At 34.9% G+C, this 24,380-nt stretch overlaps 2 protein-coding genes across 3 annotated transcripts; one reads left to right on the top strand and one right to left on the bottom strand.

The window, feature by feature from the left end:
• Positions 1–14: 14 nt before the first annotated feature.
• LOC122038144 (triosephosphate isomerase, chloroplastic-like) lies at positions 15–9,834 on the bottom strand. The gene is made up of 9 exons (XM_042597759.1): positions 9,565–9,834; positions 7,897–7,923; positions 4,562–4,631; positions 4,201–4,324; positions 2,838–2,922; positions 1,996–2,128; positions 1,710–1,883; positions 599–681; positions 15–465 (listed from the first exon to the last, which is right to left on the bottom strand). The coding sequence occupies exons 1-9, from the start codon at positions 9,724–9,726 to the stop codon at positions 409–411; spliced, it is 915 nt and encodes a 304-aa protein (XP_042453693.1). The 5' UTR covers positions 9,727–9,834; the 3' UTR covers positions 15–408.
• Positions 9,835–12,877: 3,043 nt separating this feature from the next.
• Positions 12,878–24,285, top strand: LOC122038142 (protein PSK SIMULATOR 1-like). 2 transcript variants are annotated; one of them, XM_042597758.1, is made up of 13 exons: positions 12,878–13,396; positions 16,688–17,013; positions 17,139–17,231; positions 17,336–17,426; positions 18,056–18,149; positions 19,105–19,193; positions 19,433–19,502; positions 21,292–21,392; positions 21,526–21,642; positions 23,238–23,314; positions 23,456–23,500; positions 23,599–24,077; positions 24,192–24,285. In XM_042597758.1, exons 1-13 carry the CDS (start codon positions 13,226–13,228, stop codon positions 24,206–24,208), a joined length of 1,770 nt encoding a protein of 589 aa, XP_042453692.1. In that variant the 5' UTR covers positions 12,878–13,225; the 3' UTR covers positions 24,209–24,285. The 2 variants fall into 2 exon arrangements, with proteins under 2 accessions (XP_042453692.1, XP_042453691.1); XM_042597757.1 differs by having other exon boundaries at positions 23,599–24,285.
• The last annotated feature ends 95 nt before the right edge of the window (positions 24,286–24,380 follow it).

Genomic DNA, 24,380 nt, shown 5'->3' with positions numbered 1-24,380 from the left:
GGAAGCAAAGCATATGGTTTGGAGTTCCAAGTGGATTTTTATACGTAAATGGCCTTCTATCAACTCTTACAACAGTTATAGGGTTACAGAACATCCACTCAATTGGATATGACAAAAAAAATTACAGTTCATACAATCCATTTGAGGCTCTCCAATGTTTGAACAGCCAACTCAACTCTCTTCTTTTCCCCAAGCACGAGAGAAAATAAACAACAGAACAAAATGGACTTTAATCGGAACTAGAACTCCATTTATTCATAGAAGTCTGCTGAAATATGAACATCGGCAGAAATTCAGGGAAGCCTGGTGTCATCGAACAAGACATGGATCGACACAAAATACTGAGTATCTCGGTCAAGCTGCCTCCTAGATTTGGAGATTCGTTCTTCAAACTTAAAAGAGAAATTGTCAGGCAGCAACTTTTTTTGAAGTCACTGAGTTGACAATGGTGGCGAACTCTGGACCCTATAAAAACAAGTCGACGACTAGGTTCAACATTTATTCACATAACTTTTACCATAAAGATTGAAAAATCAATCAGAAGATACATAATACTGCAAATTGTGACAAGAAAACAGGAAGACTTGATTGTTAGTACCTTAAGAGAGGCACCTCCAACAAGAAATCCATCGATGTCTTCTTGTTTAGCAAGCTCTGCACAATTGCTTCCGTTCACAGAACCTGAAATGGTCGATGATCCAGTTTCCTTTTAACTTTATGAATTAGATGAGGGTCAAATGAACAAAAAAAAGTCTCTTAAAAATGTTTACTTGCTAAGTGAGAAAAGGGATTTACAGCTATACAGCATCTGAAAATGACTCCAGAGAATTGTCGCATAATGTAAATGAGTAGAAAAGCATTGCTGTAAAGAGAAAATATCTATGGTCCGACACCAACTGACAAATCTAGTTGTTATACAAAGACAAAAACTGGTTGATTTCATAAATTTCATAATATGGTGGCAAAAAAGACGAATACGCTCGCCCCCAGCGCTCCCGTCAACCCATCCCAGGGCCAACACGGAGGAAGTAAATCACGAACGGCTACTAGCACATCATACCTTGGTTGATGCAAAGGCATAATAAAGTTCTAAATCTCATTAATATTCTATGTGTATATGCCTGAAATTCTATAAAGGAAGACACTTGATGGTCAAGGCCATCCTCCCTCTTCCTCTGCAAATAAGGTGAGGCCAAACTGATTGACTTAGACAATACCAAAAACCAAACAAAAAAAAAAAGAGCTTGATAATGACCAATGTCTTGTCAAAGATGATCAATATTATTCAAGAACTTCATATGCTATTAATTGCAGGAAGCACAACTCGAAGCAAACAACAATTTGATTCAATAAGCAAAATGGAATAAAATGCAAACGAATATGTAAGATGAGGTGATACATATTTCTGTTTAAATTAACCACAAATTTTGTAACTTCTTTTGGAGTATTATGACTTACAGTCAACATTGGACTACACTAAAAACGAAGGAAATGTTTTATTTAAGAAACATATAATCCTAATCCACATAACCCTTCAATATTGATATTCACATCAGATTAAAGAAACAGTACAGTTTCCGTATAGATGCAAGGGACTTTCAGTTAATTTTGGTTAAATGAAAAACAAACCACGGCTAGATTCCTTTTTTCTAAGAGAACTACAATTTTATGGAAACTATTTAGACTATTCCAATGCTTTACAAGGTTACCTCCATAGATGATTCGTGTGAAAGAAGCAACCTCAGCTGAGACATGCTTCTTGAGCCAATCACGTACAGCTGCATGTACTTCTTGAGCTTGCTGGGGTGTGGCTACTTTCCCAGTGCCAATAGCCCATACAGGCTCATAAGCAATAACAACATTAGTCCAATCCGAAATGCTATCTGTGAACATTTATAATATGCGTTAGATATAATAATCCAAGGGTGTCTTCTGTTTATTTCGACCATAAACGACAAGTAAATTCTATTTTTTAAGAGTGGACTATATTGAGACCTGCAAAAGCTTTCAGTTGCTGGAAACAGACATCAAATGTCTTTCCAGCTTCTCTCTCTTCAAGCTTCTCTCCTATACAAGCAATCACCTTAAGATTTTGACTCAATGCATATGCAGCTTTCTTTCCAATAAACTGGAAGAAAAAAGACCTCGTTAAGATGTATAATCATTAGGGAAGAAAAGATGTGTAAAACTCATTTGTTAGGCCCTACAGGCATGTTTCTCATAAAGGAAAGTAAATAGGAAAAAATAAAGTGATAGAAAGATATTCCCTGTTGCACTTCGACTTTATTTCTTTTGGCAGAAAACCTGAAGGGAAGGGAAGGAAAAGCTGGAGAAATCTTTCCCTAGGTGTCCTCTATATTACTTCCGGCCTATTTGGGCAAAATCTCATTTTCACATGCAATGAAGCTCAGATATGAGCTTAAAAAATCTTTAAAAATAACTTTTCAAACCTATTTTTTTATTTATGTTTTCTTCTTTTTTTATCTTTGACAAATGAAGTTTTAAATTTTTTCCTCATTTTTTCTTCCATCGAAGAAAAGATGAAAAATATTTTACAATTATTTTCCTATTTTTTGCTACCTACTTTCTTTTTTTCTTTCCTTAGCTGTTTTCTCCCTTCATTGGAACCAAAGTCTAAGTCTCTCTGCAAAAAGAGAAAATAATATCAAAGCCCTTCAACTATTATCTATTTACATCCAATTCTCTACCCACATAGTTAAACTTCTGTACATATTTGCCCAAGACATCAAACCATGGAAAGAGGAAGTGTTAGATTCTTAATCTTTAGGAAATATACAAAAAAGATTAGAAAAACATAATAAACCTTGGAACCTTACCTGGTCATCCTCCCCAATAATATGCCTGCGCTCAGAATGACCTAGAATAACCCACTTGCACCCTAAATCTATCAATTGCTCTGCACTGTATAGCACAAATTAACATTAACAATAATATTATATGTTTCACACTCCTAATAGTAGAACAAAAGTTAATTCTATTGTCAGAAATTTGGAGTACTTAAACTTTGTGCTTATAGATACCGTTGTTAAGCAAAGAAAACACTCTAGAAAGCATATGCTTTCAGTGATTGAAGTAGCAAGTTCCTTATCACTTGGCTCTACGATGAAAACTAATGCGTATTCAAAAGACACTTTTGCAGTGAAATTTGCCTAAGATAAGAAACATATACTAATCTTATAGCAGTCTGTACTCTGTAATTAAAGAAATTTAATAGTAGATAGCACAGAAGAGAAAAAAGGCTAGTGCTGCTGTAAGTTGAGAAGTTTAGAATGGATAAATTTGTCAATGTTTAATCACTCGCACACATCCTTAAGGACAGAAGCTTCACCTAATAATTAGTTTTTGTGTCTGTGCACCTAGAACTGACCACTGGAATCAGCAAACAAACCAACTATGGAGGGGCTATAGTAGTTTGTTATTACATGGATCACAAAACAATAAATGTAAAGTTTCTTTATTCTTGAAGCTCATTGAAGCATGGTGATGTTCTTGTGGAAAAATCTATGTGCCTCTTTGCTAAAAGAAAATAGATAATAAATCCAAGTCTCTCAATGGCCTGAAGATCTGAGAGGTCATGCTACATCTCTATGCATAAAGGAAAAAATTAGTTTTAGTGAGAAAAAAGTGGAAAGAGGCAAGGTTGTGGATCAAGTAAACATATCCTTGATGGCTTTGAGTTTCAAGGAAACATATATATAAATGCAACTATAAGCAACCAAAGTCAATTGTTTCCTTTCAACTTATTATGCATACTGCTTACTCCAAAAGCTTGAGGTGTAAAACAAAGACCACTCTATACACATACTTTTAATGCTCCTCCCCATGTGGGCACATGGATTGGACTCGACTAGCCTATGATCAACATATGGACTGATAATGCTGGCAAGATTTGAATACACGACTTACTTCCATGCCATTTTAAAGTCAACCTGTGACCAAATATCTAAACAACTCAAAAGGAAATTAGTGGTCAGTCCGTCAACTTTTAACAAAATGTAATGATTGTACATAATCCATAGTTCATCCTGAAATTGGCATGGTATGTGTCTTATGATATTCATTATAATTTCTTCTGTAAGAAAGACAAAAACGTTTCAACATTTGAAAAAAAAACATGTTTCAAATTAGAGTGTTATCCTAGTGAAAGAAGTAATTTTGAAGTAAAATCAGTATTTTTACCTGATTTCACCAGTAAAGGCTCCACCTTTCCCAACCCAAGAATTCTGAGCAGATATTTCAATGAGATCAGTCAATGATTGCTTGACCTTATCGAGATAGATATATGGAGGTGCTACAACAACATCTGCATTATTACCATGCTCAAGAGATTAAAAACACATTTAAAGATGTGACAGTTTGTCAGAAATAATTCATTTACAAGGTAGCTGAAGTTTTCTGAATCAGGGAACAGGTTGCATAATTGGACAAATTATCAATGCAAATGACATGGCATGTAATTATATTAGTTCGTAGCAGTTCATGCTAAACAACAGATATTTCCACCTGAAGAGTATGCAACCCAGCGATTTACTAAACTTACCTACATCATTTTCCAACTTAGCATCATTCAGATCAGCAACAAGTTTGGTAACAGAATCCATTGTCCCGTTCTAGAAAAGAAGAAGAAGTGAACCACTTAGATATATATGACTAAGAGTAATTTACCTTAGAAAATACAATCATAAGCACATGAAGAACTGAAAAAGAGAGTACTAGAACTAAAGAGCACAAGTAAGAGTCAGGATAAATGCCATTGGTACATAGGACTTGATCTCAATCTTACATCCAAATATCCAATGAACCTGTATTACATATTTAACCGAGAAATCAAATAACCCTATATCTCCATTCTGCATCACCATATGGAATTCTCTCTAGACTGTGGACCTATGATTTAAATTAAATGATGGAACACTTTTTCCTAAACAAAAAAAATGAAGTTTTTCTTTCCCATGACTATGAATACCGTTGTTTTAAAAGACGACTGCCTAAGGGCTCATTTAAGCAATTTCAGTAAGGAATCACTTGGCTTATTTGCTAGGTGGGGTTCCTGTTAGGTGACTCTTTTAAAAAGTGGTCTATGCAAACCACCTAGGTGGTCCGAATGGGTCCAAGGAAAAGTTTTGAGTATTTTTTTTTAAGTTATTGGTTCATTTGATTGGAAAGTAACCATATTTCTCATATTAGTCACCTAACACACCATGTTCGTTCAAGTCTCCCACCTCATGCAAACTTCATCCCCACTTGTTCTCCTGAAGTCAATGATCAACATTAATTTTCTACTATTTTCTAATCATCTTTCCTTCTTTTTTATTCTTTCTTCCCTAGGTGTGTTTAGCCTTTTTCTTGTCTCTTATTTTTCTAAATATTGGATACAAAAGAAGGGGAAAGAGATATTTATAGAATTGCTAAAGTGAGAGAAAGAAAAACAAGAGATCTTATCCAAATAAAATGTATTAAAGATGAATGTAATAGGGTATTAGTAAACGATGAAGAAATAAAAGAGCGGTGGAAGAGGTGTTTTCATCAACTTTTTAATGAAGGTTCACGTGACTAACTTAACTTAGGTAATTTAAGTAAGTCAAATGAGCATAGAAATTTCAGTTTTTATCGTAGAATTTAAACTTCAGAAGTAGAACAAACTTTAAATGGGATGCACAATGGAAAAACCGCTGGACCAGATGATATTCCGATAGAGGTATGGAAATGCCTAAAGAAACAAGGTATTGAATGACTTACAAAATTATTTAACATGATATTAAAAATGAAAAAAAAAATGTCTGATCAATGGAGGATAAGTACTCTAGTTCCCTTATATAAGAACAAGGAAGATGTACAAAATTGTACAAACTAAGGGGTATTAAACTAATAAGTCATACCATGAAACTTTGGAAAAAAGTAATAAAAAAAGATTAAGGAAGAAGAATGACCGAAAATCAATTTGGGTTCATGCTTGAAAGGTCGACAATAGAAGTTATACATCTTCTTAGATAATTAATTGAAAAATATCGGGAGCAAAAATAAGATTTACACATGGTATTTATTGACTTAGAAAAAGCTTATGATAGAGTGTCAAGAGAAATTATATGGAGAATTCTAGAAAAGAAAGGTGTTAGCATAACATATATTGAGCTAATTAAGGGTATGTAAGAAGATGTAATAACCAGAATAAAGACTTCAGGCGGAGTAACTGAAGCATTTTCAATAAAGATAGGATTATATCAAGGATCAGCTCTAAGTCCCTATCTTTTTACACTAATTATGAACGAACTCACTGCGCACATTCAAGACACAGTAGTGCATATTGTTTGCAGATGATATTGTTTTGGTAGATAAAACACGTGAAGGAGTAAATGCTAAACTAGAATCTTGGCGGGAAACCTTAGAAGGAAAAGGTTTTAGGTTTAGTAGATTGAAAACAGAATATATGGAATTTAAGTTTAGCAATATTATAAGTAATGAGACAATTGTTAAGATAGGAGAGGACGAGTTGCCCGGAACCGAAAGCTTTAAATATTTAGGATTATTTTTGCAAAACGAAGGAGGGATTGAGAGAGATGTCTTACATAGAATATAAGCAGGATGGTTGAAATGGAAGAGAACGCCGAATATTTTATGTGACCGTAAAGTACTTCTAAAACTTAAAGGAAAGTTCTATAAAATCGCAGTTAGACCTGCTATGTTATATGGAGCTAACTGTTGGGCTATGACTCGAGCACATGAGCAGAAGATGAGAGTTGTAGAGATGAGGATGTTAAGATGGATGTGTGGGCATATGAAGATGAACAAAATAAGAAATGAGAGCATTAGAGAGAAAGTCGAAGTTGTATCTATTGAAGGAAAACTCCGAGAGACACGTTTAAGATGATACGGGCATGCACTGAGACGACCAATAAATGCTCCAGTTAGGCGATGTGAAATTATGACAAACACGTATATCAAACGAGGAAGAGGAAGACCAAAAAAGACTTGATTAACAACAATAAAGCAAGCTAAAATTTATTTAAGTATAGATGATGATATAGTAGGAGATAAAGCTCAATGACGTAAAAGGATTCATATAGCCGACCCCACCTGGTGGAATAAAGCTTGGTTGTTGTTGTTATTATTTTTCTAAATTTCCATTATTTAATCTTAGCAACTCGAAACTTTGTTTCATGATTTTGTGACTATTTCTCTTAGTTGTAATGTGAAATACGAAATGCTTAATTATTGTTGTATTTAGGGCTTATTATGACTTGTTTATTTGTTGCAAACTTGTTTTATTTGATTGAGGATACACTTGTTATATATATATATATATATATATTAGTAATTCTTAATTTAATATAATTCTCTTTACTATCTTAATATTATTTTAATATTGACCGTGCGTAGGGGCCTAGGCACTAGGCAATAGCTCTACCGCTTGAAACCTCTTTTTAGTAACTTTATTAATACCTTGAGATAAAAAAAACCTAGATTTAAATAAAAATTCCCAAGTGATCATAGGTTAGCATGTTCCAATCATGACATCCAAATGTGATTTGTTTTCTCCACAGAATGTCATTCTTGAAAACAGTGTTCTAGGAATAACATTCCATTGAAGATATGGACATGATGGATCAATTGGATGGTTGGGAAAATTATGGTACAGATTTAAGTTGGTAGTTTACACATGCAACTGATTCAAATTGTATATGTCTTGGATGTTAGCCATTCTTGAGACAAACACATAATTATATAAGTGATTATCTCTTCTCCCAGCCTACCATTTTAGTTGATTGGAAGAAAAATGAATTTAAGTGGCAAGTATTATTAAAGTAAATTGTTGCCATTAGTTGCAAGAAATGGAAAACAAGAAAAAAAAATGAAAATATAGGAAGTTAGACTTACACATTTCCAATTCCCCCCTACGAAGAACTGCAAGGCACGTGAAGAGATACATATCAGAAAGAATGCAGAATAAAGAGAAAATCAAGGGTTTGTTTGTAAAACAATACTAGAGACACAAAATTTAAAAGAGAAAACAAACAAAGAAATAGAGACATAATAGTCCATTTTCATCTTCTAAAAATAGCTTTTGCTACAACAGTCTGTGATGAAATAAGATTATAAAAGCTAAAACCTCAACTTACAGAAACATGGAAAAATGATTCAAGTACCAACTAAACTAATGATACCCTCAAAACTTGTTGCTAAATTACATACAGGAAAAAAAAGGAGTGCTTTGACATTTTAGAATGGTTTAAAGTCACAAACAATGCTTAAAATATTGAGCAAAGTCGAGGTTTCGATCCCCAACGAGCTTGAGAGAGTATTGTGTCAGTGCTAGAGATGTGTTGAATGAGGAAAAGGGGAAAGGGGGAGGAGGAGGAGGGGAAAACATGAGAGGAGGTGGAGGAAGAAGAGAAGGACCCAACCACTTCGAGGAGGAGGAGGAGGAGGGGAAAGAGGAAGAAGAAGAGCTGGTGCACTGAACCTAATGGGAGGACAAAAGTCAAAAGAGTAGACCGAACTAGAAACATAAGCTTTCTAACAGTGGGAGGAGAATACATGCAGGTGGAAGTTGTGGAAGCAACATCCATGTGGATGGTGATTGGTGAAAGCAACAAGCAGCACCAATGACACAATAGGGTGTTGATATTGGGTTTCAAAGAGAAGGACAAGGCAGTGAGGTAGAGTTTGTTCTATGTCAAGCAACCATGTACCCGGAAGCTAGTGGGTGTCAAGTTTGATACACTCAGAGGCCCCATTGAAGAGGTGAAGACATGCTAATAGGCGAGGCTGTGGAGGAAGAAAACCGATCCATCGATGTATCAAGGTATTGGGACTTTCTCACATGTTAGTTAACGAGCGTATGTCATTCTGTAGACTTTTCAAGATGAAAAATCCTCTTCTCTCTAAAAGCATTATGCCATAAGACATTTCAAGACAGATTTGTTCTCTACTTTCTGTGTGTGTCATTTCAGGGACCTCTTGAGTCCATTCCGAGAATTAACCTTGTGTGCATCATTCCATGGATTTCTCGTATCTTTCCTCCACATGAGTATGATAGGTTGTATCAATTGAATATATATGTAACAATATGATCTATATTTGAATCAACTTGAGAAAGAGTGTCATGAAGTATTATGCAAATATGTAATAGGTAAGGGTTTTATTATAATCTTCCTATTCATCAATAATATTTATATAAAGGTAAAGGGGCTACCTAGAGTTTCTTGAGAAGTAGGAAATCTAATTTTTCCCTTGACAGAAATGATTTATTAAATAACCGAATATATGGATTTAGTAAAAAGTTAAAATATATCAAAGCAGCTTTATAAACATACAAAACATTCATTAGAATTGTTAATTGTCGTTTTACCCAATCCTGAACTGAGTTTAGATTGAAGCCAGAGAACAATGTATAGAAATGTTTTTTTTTTGTTCTTGCAAACGCAAATCTAGCATCGGCAAGATCTGTCCTCCAATGGATCTTCGACAAGAATCATATTTTCTACGTTCTCCCGTCTACAAAATTAGAAAAATAGGGAAGGTAAAGAAATGAATGTTCTTGACCTTTCCGGTGCCGGCCATGGCAATGACTCGTCCGTTAGGGCAGCGGGTGGAGGAGTGGCGGAGCTTGAACTGGACAGTCTGGACGAAGAGCGCGGTGGAAGGGGGTGCCTCGCGTCGAAGCCCCATGAACTGTGATACCAGAGATGACGCCGCCGCCGCCATTGCCGTCGTACCGAACCTTCTCCCTTCCTCGACTTATTTCGACGCCCTCGACGTTAGATCCCAAACCGATTCCACTCGGAAGATGCTTGGCGGAGAAACCAAGATTATCAGGATCACGCCCAGGTCCATTCTTCTTCCGACACGTATGTCCCGTAATTTTGTGGTCAAAGAATCCAGCAACACTCCGCGCAAACGCTGTGCGAACCCGAACAGGGACGAGACATTTTCCCTGCAAGAGGATGTTCCCTTTTTCCATTACATCGGTGGAGAACGCTGTTCTCTATTACTGTACGCCCATGGGATTGTTGGTTGGGAAATGAAAGGTGCTAGACGTACCGACTTTCCCATTTGGTCTCCTAATGTGGCCCACCCGATCCGGCCTGGATAACGGAGTTGGTTAAGGTCGACCATGTATCAACACCGGATGGGTCGTCGTCGCAGTCGCAGGTTATTGTCGGCTGAACGAGATGGGGCCCGCTGCGAGGAACCTTTGAAGTGGGATTGGATAATGGGTAGGGTTGGGTGGACCCATGGACAATTACTCCTCACTTTCCCTTATATTTGATTTAGTAAACTCAAAATCAATCCACTGTCTTTAGAGAAAAAATCTCTCTAATCTTTTAGTAAATTTGACGATCAGCTGTATATAATCTTCTTTCTTTTTTTTTTTAGAGACGAACCGCTAGGTGAGGTTGATCGTGTGAAATCGTTGGATGACGAATTTTATCTTTTGTTATAATAGAGACCGGTTATGAAGGATGTAGGAGAGTGTAATCACTTGTTGCTATAATGATTTAACAAATTTAGACCTCTCACATAATCAACCGTATATTCATTTATACAAAGATAAATAAAAAAACTAAGCAAATCATCACATGAAAGAAAGAGTATTTCTCTTTTTCCCCCTCTGAATAATATGGTATGGGATTTTGTACTATAAATTATTAAATCATGTAATTAAAATTGTCAAAATTCAAATCACATAATTTCAATTTTACTCCTCCCAAGTGTGGCAATCAATTTGGATACTGTTTATTAGCACAATAATATCCCAAATTAATTGTTACACTACATCAATCGATTAAAAAAAAATTGATTCATGTTTAAAATATTGATGCTCTCAATATAGCATATATAGCGTATGAAAATGATACTTGAAGGAATGAATATAATAAAAAGAATTAGACGAACACAGGATATGATTTCATAACATTTAGAACTCTCAAGATCTATTATCCAATTTCTGTCAAAATAGACATAAAATCAGATTTTATGTTTTAGTCTAGTTCTCCTATTATATCTATGCTCTCAAATATCATTTTTATGGGTCACACTCAGAGCAATACTTCTTTGAACATGAATATGTCCGAATTGATTGCTACATTGTAATAATTAATTAAAAAAATAGTTCATGTTCTATTAAAATTGATCTCAATATGACATATGAAAATGATATTTCAAAATATGAATATAATTAAGAGAACTAGACGAGTACATTAGACTTAATTTTATATCATTCTAAGTTCTTTAGGTCCATTTTAATCAAAATTAATTGATAGACTAGAGAGCTCGGAATAATATAAAATCATGTCCTATGTATAAGTTTAGTTCTATTATATTTATATTCTCAAATATCATTTTCATATGTTATATTAGGATTAGTATTTTTTTTAAGATGAATTGAATTTTATAATCGATTGTTATAGCGTAACAATTGATTCGGAACAAAATTATGCCGAACTATGTTTCAATCGATTGCAATTTATTAGGAAAGACGTGAGTAAATACTGAGGGATAAAAATAAAATTGAATATATAATTTAATAATTTTAAAATTTATCTATTTGATTTAGATATTTAATAATTTTGACTGTGATTCAATCATTCATTGAATTCTATAACCAGAGTTTGGAATGGGATGGAGATTTGGGAAAGGCCCGCTAGACATCACTTGAAAACTGCCTTTAGTTAATTTTGCATCATATTTATTTTCTTGAAACCTCATTTAATTAATTTGGGATTATTTTAAATATTTTTATTTTAATACAAATGGTATAATTTATTAAGGACTTGTCTACGGCCAACTATGCAGTAATAAAAAGTGATTATACTGTGTGCTTCTTTAGTCTGTCTTTATATTATATGAATAAGATAAAATATAGGATCAATTTATAGGGTTAGGTTAAAGATTGGAAGAAGAATTTGCATCTAGCAAGAATTCTTAGCACATTATAATAAATCTGTCTTAATTGGGACAGGCAAAGTTTTGGACGCAAGCAAGATGATCCTGACGACGCAAATACTCAAACCAAAGTGTTTGACTTTTTTGCTCGCCAAATGTCGGACCGCGACACGTAACCGGTCACTTCCCCATCGACTTACCGTCACGGTTAATTGATTAACCAGTTATCGCCAAATTCTATGTTAGAAATCGAATTAAATCGGTCAAATCAGCTTCGTCGGGCAGTCAATCAAGATTAATGCTCTATCCATTTAAGAAAAAGAATTTTAAAAACGATTCTTTATCTACTGTTTGAGAGGAGGTGCGGAAGAGGAGAGAAGCATAAAAAGGAAAAGGGAAATTTAAAATTATGATTGAGAGTAAGTGAGGAAAAGATAAAGACGGATAAATTTTAATCTTTTTTTATTCCTGAAATAAAGAATTTTTTATCCCGGATTTAAGATGTAAAAAATTTATATTTCAATATTATTTTTATTTTATTATATTAATTTTAAAAATCATTATTTTAGATCATGTCGCTCGACTCGCACCGCTCGACTCGCACCGCTCCATCGAAATCGACGTCGACTTCAATGCCTACGCCGATGTCGACACCGAATTTGATGTCGACACCGAATTTGAACTCATTTCGACACCGACGTCACCTTTAACAAATGAATTATAAATATTTAAATATATAAATCTTAATCAATAAATACATGCAAGTTGTATTAAATTCTTCAACTCATAAAATTTTAATAAAAGTAAGATAATTTTATAATTTTATATATTTAATTATCATTACTCTCTCACTAAATAAATCTTTCCTTTCTCCCTAATAAAAAAAATATAAATATATTACTTTTCCATCTTTTCCCTTTCTCTTTCCCTTTCCTTCCTTCTGTTAATTAACCTTCGCTCGCTCACCCCGTTAGGAGATTGCGTAACTTGAAGGGAAGGCAAACGAAGTAGAAGACAAACAAAAAAAAAAAAAAAATCTGAAAATTGCATCGCAATGGCAGGTAGGTTAGTAAAGCCGCTACTTGACCACACGTCACCATCATGTCGCGTACTCATCTTCCTGTTGGAGGAAAATATGTTGAGCGGTAAGCCGTAACGTGGTGCCGCCGCCAACGGGAACCCGCTGTGCGGCAAACGGAAGGTTAGAACTCCCCTCGGATCGTCGCGGAGGGGCTGAAGAGGAGGCATTTTGGTGGTGGAGAAAGCTAAGATCGGTGTTTCGATTAGGATTGCTTTGGAGTTGCATTCGATTTCGGAGATGGGATGCGTCTGTTCGAGGCAGATCAGGAAGGATACAGAGGCGACAAAGGGCGAACTGTATGGTGATAGATTTGTGGAGGTCGGCTTCCGTGGAGATCGGAAGACCAATTACAAGATTTTTGATTCTGGCGAGCTCCTGGTGCTGCCGGCCAAGGCTGTGACGGGAAAGGTGCTTCTTCTTCTTCTCCTTTTTTGCTTTAATTGACCTCGTTATTTCTGACGTACATGAGCAAGACGACTAGGAAAGTTTGCCGTTCCAAGCGTTTAGGATTGTGATTTAAGATTTAACTGGTGCGATTATCGAATTGTGCAAGAATATGACGGGGATATGATGGCAGCCAAGTCTAGGTTGGATGCCATTAGCTCGGTGATTAGTCTATGATGTATCATTAATGATGTTTAGTTATTTGGAGTTGTCTACCAAAGGGAAAAACAAATATACTGATTCGTGACCTCATCCATATAAACAGATTGGGACAACTGATTAATGTTAGGAATCTTTCATCGCATGTTTAGATATGCAGAGGAGAACTTTACTTCAAAAGAAAAGCTATTCATTGTGAAATTGAAATTATGAATCAGTGATGATCTTCTTATTGCAAAATGTCCGTGGATTTGGACGTTAGGGATGAAAACAATAAAACAAATGGGCTCAACAAGTGAAGCTGCAAACTGGATGTGTTTCCTTGCAAAATGCAAGTTTGGAAATTAATCGGTACTCATATTTGCATGTAATGAAATCTTTGAAAGAGCCTTAGTTGGACTACGACATCCACATCTAATGTATCTTAGCTTGGAAATGGATGCGTGAACTTGGTTAGTACAGTTAATAATTTCCTACCTTCCTCATGAATTTGTTCTTGTCAATTCAAACTGTGCAATTCTTTCCTCCCACGATTTCTCAAAAAAGAGAAAAATTCTGTTCTCCAACATACCATTATTAGTATGCTCATATCTGATGCCTTGTAGGTGCTCATCTGATGCATTGAGGAAAGATAAATGAAACATCATAAGATGAGCTAACTAGAAAGAATCATACAAGCTTTTAAATGCATGCAACAGATGTCTTCATGATCATTAGACATCTCAACTCTGCTTTTTATCGGTCATGTTGATGATTGAGTGAGCAGTGATACATAGGTTTATTTCATTTACAAAGTGAGTCTCATTTCTCCTTTTTTTTTATGTGGAAGAAGTATACTGTTTCAACATATGTATGCTGCAATTTAAGGATACGCTAAGTTGCTTACTTCAGCGAGTAAACCCAAAGGAGCAACAATTGTGTTCTTTTGAGAGAGAATTTAATATCACGAGAAAATCAAAATACATAATGTATTGGCCAGATCAAGTGCAAATACAAAAGGTAGAATATAAGACTGGCAATGCCACATTTCAGTTGGTTTGCCTCAAACAATTAATGATGAGCTACGTATTGGTCAACTATTGAAACTATATCATGATAATCCAACTGCCATTACTTTGCCCCCAATCTAGTCTTCTTTGAAAAGCAAAACACAGTGATAATTTGTTATTTTGTCGAGAAGGAGCAATCTTAGTTGTTACATCTCTTGTTGGCTCCAATGATTGTTTGTCAGAGATAGTGGCGATCTGATTGAAACTCAGCCTTCCATATGTAATTATGTTTGGGAACCATAGATTTCAGATAGAAACATGGTTACTTGCATAAATAGTTGTGAGTATCCATAGTGATAGGTGTTTGGTTTATGGGTGGTAGTGGCAAAAACACAGTGATAATTGGTTGATTGATGACTAAGTCTTTGAGGGGTCTTATGATCAGATACATTTGTGACAAACTGAGATTCTATAATGTCAACTAGTTCGAGAGGGAATGTTGAGGGCCTACTTGTAAAACTGTAAACGTATAGGAGCCTCTTTCTAAATATTATTATTCTAATATAGATAGGTTGAAAAGACTACTAAGGTATTGTGATTTATTTTCCCCATTTGCAGGAGTCTTCATGATCATTTGTCAGAGATAGTGGTGACCTTATTGAAACACAGCCTTCCATATGTAATTATGTATGGGAACCATGGATTTCAGACAGAAACATGGTTAATTGCATAAATAGTTGTGAGCAGCCATAGTGATAGGTGTTTGGTTTATGGGTGGTACCGTGGTAGTGGCAAAAATTGTTGAATTTTATGTGAATGGTGTACTATCACTCAGATTTATTTACTGCAGCAAATACATCCTTTGCCAATATTTTGCCAATTCATAGTTATTGCACCCACTGTCCTCCATTTCCAAGGTGGGTTTCTAGCTTAGTTACCATGATGGGTTTCCTATAGATCTAAATGGAAATTCTTGTCCTCTTATCAGGGCAAGGTGCTCCCTTGCTTCTTGTTCCCTTGGTCATCATAGGCGATGAACTCTGAAACCTTTTATTGAAACCTTTCATTAATCTTTTGAACTTCTCAGTTGGTTGAACTATATAATCTGATTTTCTTTCAAACTGAGGACTTTCAATTTCTTCTAGGCAATGAATCATGTTGTTTAGGCATGGTACAAACAAACATGAATAATCAAAACTCTCTCACGATATGTATTAGTCAAGTGACTCATTGAACAATACAAGTGAAGAAAAACAACCTTAATACCTGAGAACTTGACTCATCCACTGTTTGGCATTATTCAAGTCTACTTATCCTAATTTCAGCACTCTTTTAGAGTTTTTTTTTTTAATGTTTTCTTGTTTCTCATCTGACATAAGGTTGACCATCTTGTACCATAAGGGTTTGAGTGTCTAGCCAGAACAAGATGATTTTGGTGCTGATTATTGTACCATGTGTCCAATAAGGTGGTGTCGATTGGTGATGCCAATTGGCGCCAACGAGGAAGGCAACAGAAGAAGAAGAGCAAGTAGAAAGCAGTGGAAGAAGAGAGGTTGTAAGGGAGAAGAAGCAAAAGAAAGACTTACTCAGATTCATCCATAACCTCCTGAAACTCACATTTCAACCTTCCTTTGGCTGTTATCCTCACTACAGTCAGCTTATGAAGTTCATTCCTGTGTGGTGCCACTGTCTCAATGCAATATCGGTGCTGATAGATGTTCCTTAGTATCTCTTTGAGGGATATGGAAGAATGATCTCAGATCTTACAATGATTATCATGATGTGGAAAAGTTGGTTCCCACTTTCTATATATCATAGATTTTCATGTGTAATCAATTCTCTGCCTCTGAATGTGACATTTTGTTAAATTTATGTCAAAGACAATGTGCTGGCATTTGCTATATGTACTTGGAATTTGTGCTGTTCATTGTGATTAAATGGTTGGACACGGCTAGTTGCCATAAGAAGTTACCGGAATATTTTGATACTGTACTCTGAAAACAACACATGGTTATTATGTAGGTGCATAAACAAAACATTATCCTGAAAGGTTTTTCATGTCTGCATTTACTGTTATTAATTGTTTATGGATTATGGCCTTGGTTAGGTATCAGAATCAACTTCAATCTTGGGGCGGGCTAGCATTGCTGGTCTAGAGAAAGCTGTAGAGGTCCTTGATACGCTTGGAAGTAGCATGTCAAACCTGAATCCTAGCAGTGGATTCACATCTGGAATTCCATCTCGAGGAAATAGAATTTCAATCTTAGCATTTGAAGTTGCAAATACTATTGCTAAAGGTGCTAATTTGTGGAGAAGTCTTTCAGATGAAAACATCAATACTTTGAAGGTAGAAATTTTGCAGTCGGATGGAGTGAGAAAACTTATCTCTGAAGATGCTAATGAATTGATTTGCATTGCTGCTCTGGACAAAAGGTGGATTTAAGAATTATTTCTTTAGATTTTATAATCTAGCTATTGGCCCATCTTTTTTACTTCATTAGCTTTGTATTTCTGGAACCTGATATGATGCTCATCTATAACTTTCATCATCTTAACAGAGAGGAACTTGACCTTTTCTCGAGAGAAGTAATTCGCTTTGGGGACCTTTGTAAAGATCCAATGTGGCATAATCTCGGTCGCTATTTTGAAAAGTAGGTTACCATAACTTGGAAAACATATTAACCGTTCTGAAGCAGAGTTCCAGTTTATGTATATATTTTTCTCTTTGGAATATAATGATTGGTGAGGTTTTCAGATTCAGTATGGATACAACTTCTGTGGAACAATCAAAGATGGAGGTAGAAACAACAATGCAAAATTTGATAAATTTGGCTCAGAATACTTCTGTGAGTACATTCATAATAAATTATTTGTTTAATTACTATGAGTATTTAAATTAATTTGGACTCGATCAATTGAAATTAATATCTCTAGATTCTATGATCTTTTTTATGATTGATCCAGTATTTGAGCATTCCATGTCTCCAGTGCTATTTCTCGCACCAAAAGTTTTGCAATGAAGTTGATTCTGATATGTTTCTTGAACATCAGGAAATTCCTTTTTTTTTTTTTGGGTCCATTGTGCTCTAGTGTTAATTTCAAACCAATTCTACTATCTGTATCCTAATTCAAGTGCCAAACATAAACCACATAAACACAATAGATTGTTGCTACTTGTCAATTCTAATTTATATGTACACATGCAATTTATATCAACAGATTCTTGAGATCACTTCAAAAACTTATATCTGCTCAACGTCACTGTAAAGCTCCATTATAAGTAGCTTGTGGTTCCTTCTTGTCAGCCATGCAATGGACCCTCCTGTTTTATGGTATAAAATTGTTCCTTCTGCAAATACTTGGTAATCTGTAAGAGGCATTTAAAATTTCATTTGACATCAAATGTGACCAATCTTATTATGACGTATAGTATATGATTCACATAAAATCAATTTGGTTCATTTTGTACTCGTAGGAGCTTTATCATGAGCTCCATGCACTAGATAGATATGAACAAGATTGCAGAAGGAAGCTTCAAGAAGAGGAGTTGATTCCTGCATCTAAACAGGGTAAGCCACTTTTTTTGGGTAAAGATTTAACCACTAAAATGAAGTAAAGATTTAACCACTAAAATGAAGTTTGCTTTTTTGACTGGGAGTTCAGAATTTTCAGATGTTTTTACCTTATTGATTGTATGTTGAAGGCATCTGGTCAAATTATGTACGTGTTTAGTGGGTAATTCTTAGTAGGGTTATGTATGTTTATTAATTAATTTCTTGTTCGATCTTTGTATCTTCTCTCCCTCAACCTATTTTGCACTAGTGGTATCAAAGGTATTGTTCCCTGTGCTCCTATTCTGCTACTTCACCCCATGGCCTTTGGATCCTCTACCTCTTACACACCACCCCATCTAACTCACAAACTCCCACTTACCGCACATCCCCACTATTCCTTCCAAGTTTACCCACTTCTAGTTTATTGCACAGAGGGTTTTGGTACAGATATTCTCAGAATTTCCAATGAATGCTTCATTTACCTAACATAGATGCTTCTTCTGCCATATTTTTCCTGCAGAGATTGGTTGTATTCCTTTAGATTGGAACTTTCATAGTGTTTGCACTTGCCATTCTAGGTGCTGAACAATTATCATTAGAGAACCTTTGTTAATATTTAACTAACATTTGCTCTCAGATATTCATTAATTCATCTATTTTACATTGCTCTGATAAACCAATGATGTATTTTATAATCCAAAAAGTGGAATATGTATGAATTTGACTATATGATTGAAACTTGGGCACCTCGAACATTTTGAGTCAAGGAACAATGAACATCCTTGGCTGTTGGCATTGTTATATTTATGCTTTATAACATGCTACTGTGTAAATTATAATGAGCCACATTATGGTATAGGGAGCTCTTTTTGGATCTACATGTTTGAGCTTGCTTTTTGATGAGTTAATTTCCCTAATTGTTTGGAAATATTTGATCCCACTAATCTCTACCCAATTTTTCTATGAGCAGAGACTTCTCTGAATAGCGAACTCAAGCATCAAAAGAAGCTAGTGAGGAGTTTAAAAAAGAAATCTCTTTGGTCCAGAACCTTAGAGGAGGTAATGAAATATTAATTATTCATCCTCCAATCTGGTATTATTTTGGTCATTAATGGTTTTGGAATTCATGTTTATCTTTGTTAATATTTTATTTATTCTCATGAACATTCTAGTGTAAGAGTTCTTATTTTATGCTTGATTTATCTTAAAAAATTAATGCTTAGCTGCATGAGATTAACATTTTCTAGATACTGATCTCAACATCAAATAGCCCTTCAATATTCAGAATTTTTTTTCAGGTTGTGGAAAAGCTTGTTGATATCGTAGCATTTTTTAATAAGAAGATTTGGGAATCATTTAAAGCTCCCGGTATGTAGTAGAAATGTTGACATTGGTAACTTTTTCAAACTTAATAATGTATTAATTTTGAAATCATCAAATCAAATTTATTATTACTTCCTTCCAGCAGTACGTCAGATGCATATTATGATCTTTTTGGTGATCATATGTATTACTCACATTTCTTATATCTGAAATAATTGCTTTTCTTATCTTTTTGGAATTGAATATTCTCAGTGAGTTTGTGTAGTTAATATGGAGCTAACAAAAATAAAAAGTTATGTTGCTGCCAGAAGTGTCATTGAACTCAAAATGATTGTTGTTTGTCTTCATTATGATTGTCTTGAATTTAAGAATATTTTAGGTATGGGCAAACTAATAAGACAAGTTGTTTCCATACGTGTTAGTTGCATTTAGGAATTGGGTAGATAAAGGATTACTTTTGATACCTAGTATGACTTTCACATATGATTATTATTTTTGCAATAAAATGTTGTTTTTATGAATTAGTTATTGACAATTAATGACTTTGGTTTGATCCTTCAACAGGTAAACAACTATCAAATCAACTCTCGTTATAGTAATTTGTGCAACATTTTTTTAATCCTCATTGCACATCGATTAGGATTCTTGTTTTCCAGAAATGCAAGTAATCATTTACAATAAAGTATGTTATAATAAATGTTGATTGCTTCAAATATACAAGATTGCAGTTCTCACTCATGAAACTGGTGCTCTGGAACTTAATTTTTCTTAATAGAAGATAACGACTCTTGAAATTTTTCATATTTCTTTTTTGGTTTTGTATGTTTGTGTCATCTACATAATTATTATTGAGGTAATTCAGATGAAGTTTCACTTGCACCCTAATAAAAGTGACTTACTATTAATTGATATCGGCCCACTTCTGGACCACTTCTCTGTGTGGTCTTATTATGTTCAATACTAAACAATTTATCCATGAGGATCATGAATTTTTGTTTTTATTATTTTTTGCATCCAACTAAGATTTTGAATACTTATTACCAGGCAACATGGGGCTGCATATACTTAATGACTTCAGGGCATCTATTCACATTTTCATTATTGGATTGCACTTTATTTGCATACCTTTTATCTTTTGTTGGTCTTGCACCATGCGGTCATTTCAAAATATTGTAATTTCAATATCCTGTATCTGCACGACTGCACATGTTGCTGTGACTGTCTAATGTTTAACTTTGATGATTTATTGGCTATGCTTGTATGAACACTCGTCATTTGTGCAACAAACTTGGGGACTTCGTACTATGTTGTCTTACTAAAGCATTTTATAAATCATCATCACTCTAACAGGGATGGTAAAATTCTGTTGTTTTCTTCTTAGCAGCTGCAATTTCTGTAATCTCTCAAGCTGGCTTGTAGTTCTGATGGGCTGTAAATTTAGCTACATCTCTAGGTACCGACTGATAACAAAAAATAGATAGTGGTGCAGTTAAGTATGGTCCTTGACGAGACTTAAAATGAGTCAGTATGTACTGTCATAAAAATGAAAACCAGACTAGAGAGCAATGGCATGTATGCTAATCATTCAAGTGGCGTTAAGCATAGCTTCAAAGATATTCTTCCTCTATACCATGAAATTTGTTTTCCTTTCTATCTCAATGTATTATATTCTAATGTTCCATGTCAATAAACCATAAGTATCAACTGCTCAAAGTTCTGCCACTGTATGTTAGTGTTGGGCATAATTTGCTAATTATAGTCATGATTTTATCACCATTGGCGTGTGTTGAGACTTCTGGTACTGTGATGTGAAACCTTTCTGAGTTAATTTCAGGTAGCAACTTGCTCAACCTTAAAGAAGCTCTGAATGGAAGCTTAGGTTCTTCTGGTCTTGCATTGCATTATGCTAACATCATTAACCACATTGACAACATAGTAAGTATCTGTATACTTAGTTGTTGCGCATAAATAAATGTGATTTTCAATATTATTTGCAGAGTTACAAAAGATTTTAAGATATATTGGTTCTCATATTCAAGGTGTTTTTCGTTGATTTCTTCTTTCATAGGTATCCCGACCACTTTCACTTCCACCAACTACAAGAGACAACTTGTATCAGGGATTGCCAATCCGAGTGAAGACAACTCTACGTGCCCGAATTCTGTCTTCTGATGCCAAAGAAGAGGTATATATTCTTTTTCCAATTTTGTGCGAAGCTAATGTGTAACCATCTCATAATTAAGTAATCTATCATGCATTCATATGACTTTTCATGCATGCAAGTGCATATTCGCTTGCATTATCTCAAAATTACTATGTATTTTTTCTTTCCTGTTGCACGTAAAAAGTTTAGAGTTCAGTAACATATAAATGATGTTCAGAAGGAACACTAATAAGAAGAACACATTTTAGAGTTTAATTCTTTCACTCATTGTTTATTTTTCATATCTTATTCCAATACGAAATTCAGATGATATCAAAACTTGATAGATGAGATGCGTGAAGGAGTAAATGCTAAGCTCGAATTAGGGCGGAGAACGCTAGAAGTGAAAGGTTTTAGGCTTATTAGAGTAAAGACAAAATATATGTAATTTAAGTTTAGTAATATTAGATGTAATGAGACAATTATTAAGATAAGAGAAGATGGGTTGTCACTAACTGAGAGCTTTAAGTATTTATGATCATTTTTGCAAAAGGATGGAAGGATTGAGAGAGATGTTTTGCATAGAATACAAGTAGGATGGTTGAAATGGAGAGATACCTTTAAGACTAAAAGGAAAGTTTTATAAAACAACAGTTATACCTGCTACGTTATGTAGAGCTGAGTGTTGGGCTATGACTCGAGCACATGAGCAGAAGATAATTGCAAAGATGTGAATGTCAAGATGGATGTGTGGACATACAAGGATGGATAAGATAAGAAATGAAAATATTAGAGAGAAAGTCGGGATTGCACCTACTAAGGAAAAATCCCGGGAGGCACATTTGAAATGGTAAGAACATATATGTAGATGACCAATAGATGCTTTAGTTAGGCGATGTGAAATCATAACAAATGTGCACATCAAACGACAAAGAGGAAGACCAAAGAAGACTTGATTAGCAATAATGAAACAAGATAAATATAAATGATGATATAATAGAGATAGAACTTAATGACGTAGAAGCATCTATATAGCCGACCTTACCTAGTGGGATAAGACTTGGTTATTGTTGTTGTTGTACTCCAATACGAAATTCAAGTTTAGTATATATCATACATGTTTAAATATGCATGATTTGATTCACTAAGGCTGCCTAAAACTAGCACCAGTGTCCATTGACTATCGCTTTTGTTCCTCTTTGCCAGCACCCAATTTACCTTTTTTTTTTAAAACTAATGCCATTGTCCAATTCAGTGTAAGCCGCTAACAAACTTGGATCGTTGATATTTTATATAGGCGGGCACAAATATCTCATATGTAACATTGTTGTTTCACTTAAAGAATTATTTTCACACAACATGATCCACTTGTTGTTAAATCAGAAATAAAATTGAAAGCATGTTGTAACAAATAAAACTTGGTAAATTGTTGGGTGTTTACTGGTAAGTTCCTGACAAAGATGGCTCGTTGTTCTTAGAGTTGTAGTAATAAAACAACTCTATACAACTCAATCTATATAACATGGTTTATCAGAATGACCATATATATGCTAGTATAACATACGTAGCTGGTTTAAAGACTTGAAATTTTGTACTTATATAAGAAGTTTCGATTTACTAATTTTGATGTTTAACAGTACACTGTTCCTCATGTAAAAGCTGAAATGCAGAAGATCTTACGGTGGCTCACTCCAATTGCGCAAAACACAATTAGGTTTGTTTTCAATATACTTACATCAACTATTCATCTATTAAAAATATACATCTTTCCACTATCTTGATGTCATCCCAGCATATAATGTTGCCTAGTTTGATAAACTTCAAGTCTCTGATATATTTTTGTTTGATCTATCAGAGCACATCAAGGATTTGGATGGGTAGGAGAATGGGCAAACATGTGGTGAGTTCTCGACCCTTTTCTTTTCTTTATACGCGATGTTTTCTGCAATAATCCATGAAAAAAAAATGATCTCAGAATCTGCTTATCTTCTTCTGCAGTATTGAGATTAACCAAAAACAGGACATGCAAGACTGTATTATCCGCATCCAAACACTTCATTATGCAAATAAAGAGAAGACCGAGGACTACATATTAGAATTGGTGGTATGGCTCCATCATCTAATTACTCAGGTGAAAAGCAGGGGATTTAGGTTGAAGTCAGTTGATACGGTCCAAAGTCAACCGCAAACAATGGCATTTCGAGAGACTGCACAAGATCTATCTCAGGAGTACAAGGGTCAAGTTGACAATCTCAATTTTTTATCAGAAGAAATGAAATTGTTGGAGCAAGTGAGCTTAGCGAATATCAGATTAGGGAGAAGCAAAAGTTTGAACTGCAGGAGCAAAATCAACGTGAGACACAGGAGTTTAACCAGAAGCTGTGGAAATTCTCCAGATAAGGAGTTCAGCACAGCATTAGACTGGCGGTCGGAGAGGTCGAAATTCTTGGATGTGATGGATGGACTCGACGCACTTGGTACACTACCAATCGTTCAATTTTAGTTCACTGGCACTCGGCCTTTTCTTATTGTAAATGTTTTGAGGATTTAATGATTCATTTTGCACCTGTATATTGTTTACTTGATATCAGGTATTGCACATGTATGAAACAGAGCAACGAGAAGAGTCGTCCATTAGGTTAGCCTCCGTTTACAAGGGCAATTCCAGCAGGAGAATGATTTTGATTTCGTTGAACCTACTGAATGAGAATAACGTGGTGATAATGGTAACGGAATATGATCACTTGATTGGTAGCGCTCATTATTGTAGTTGCAGAGCT

The sequence above is a fragment of the Zingiber officinale genome, chromosome 1A (assembly GCF_018446385.1).
Source record: "Zingiber officinale cultivar Zhangliang chromosome 1A, Zo_v1.1, whole genome shotgun sequence".
NCBI classification, from domain to species: domain Eukaryota; kingdom Viridiplantae; phylum Streptophyta; class Magnoliopsida; order Zingiberales; family Zingiberaceae; genus Zingiber; species Zingiber officinale.
The sequence above is the reverse complement of the archived record's forward strand: the minus strand, read 5'-3'. Positions and strand labels throughout refer to the sequence as shown.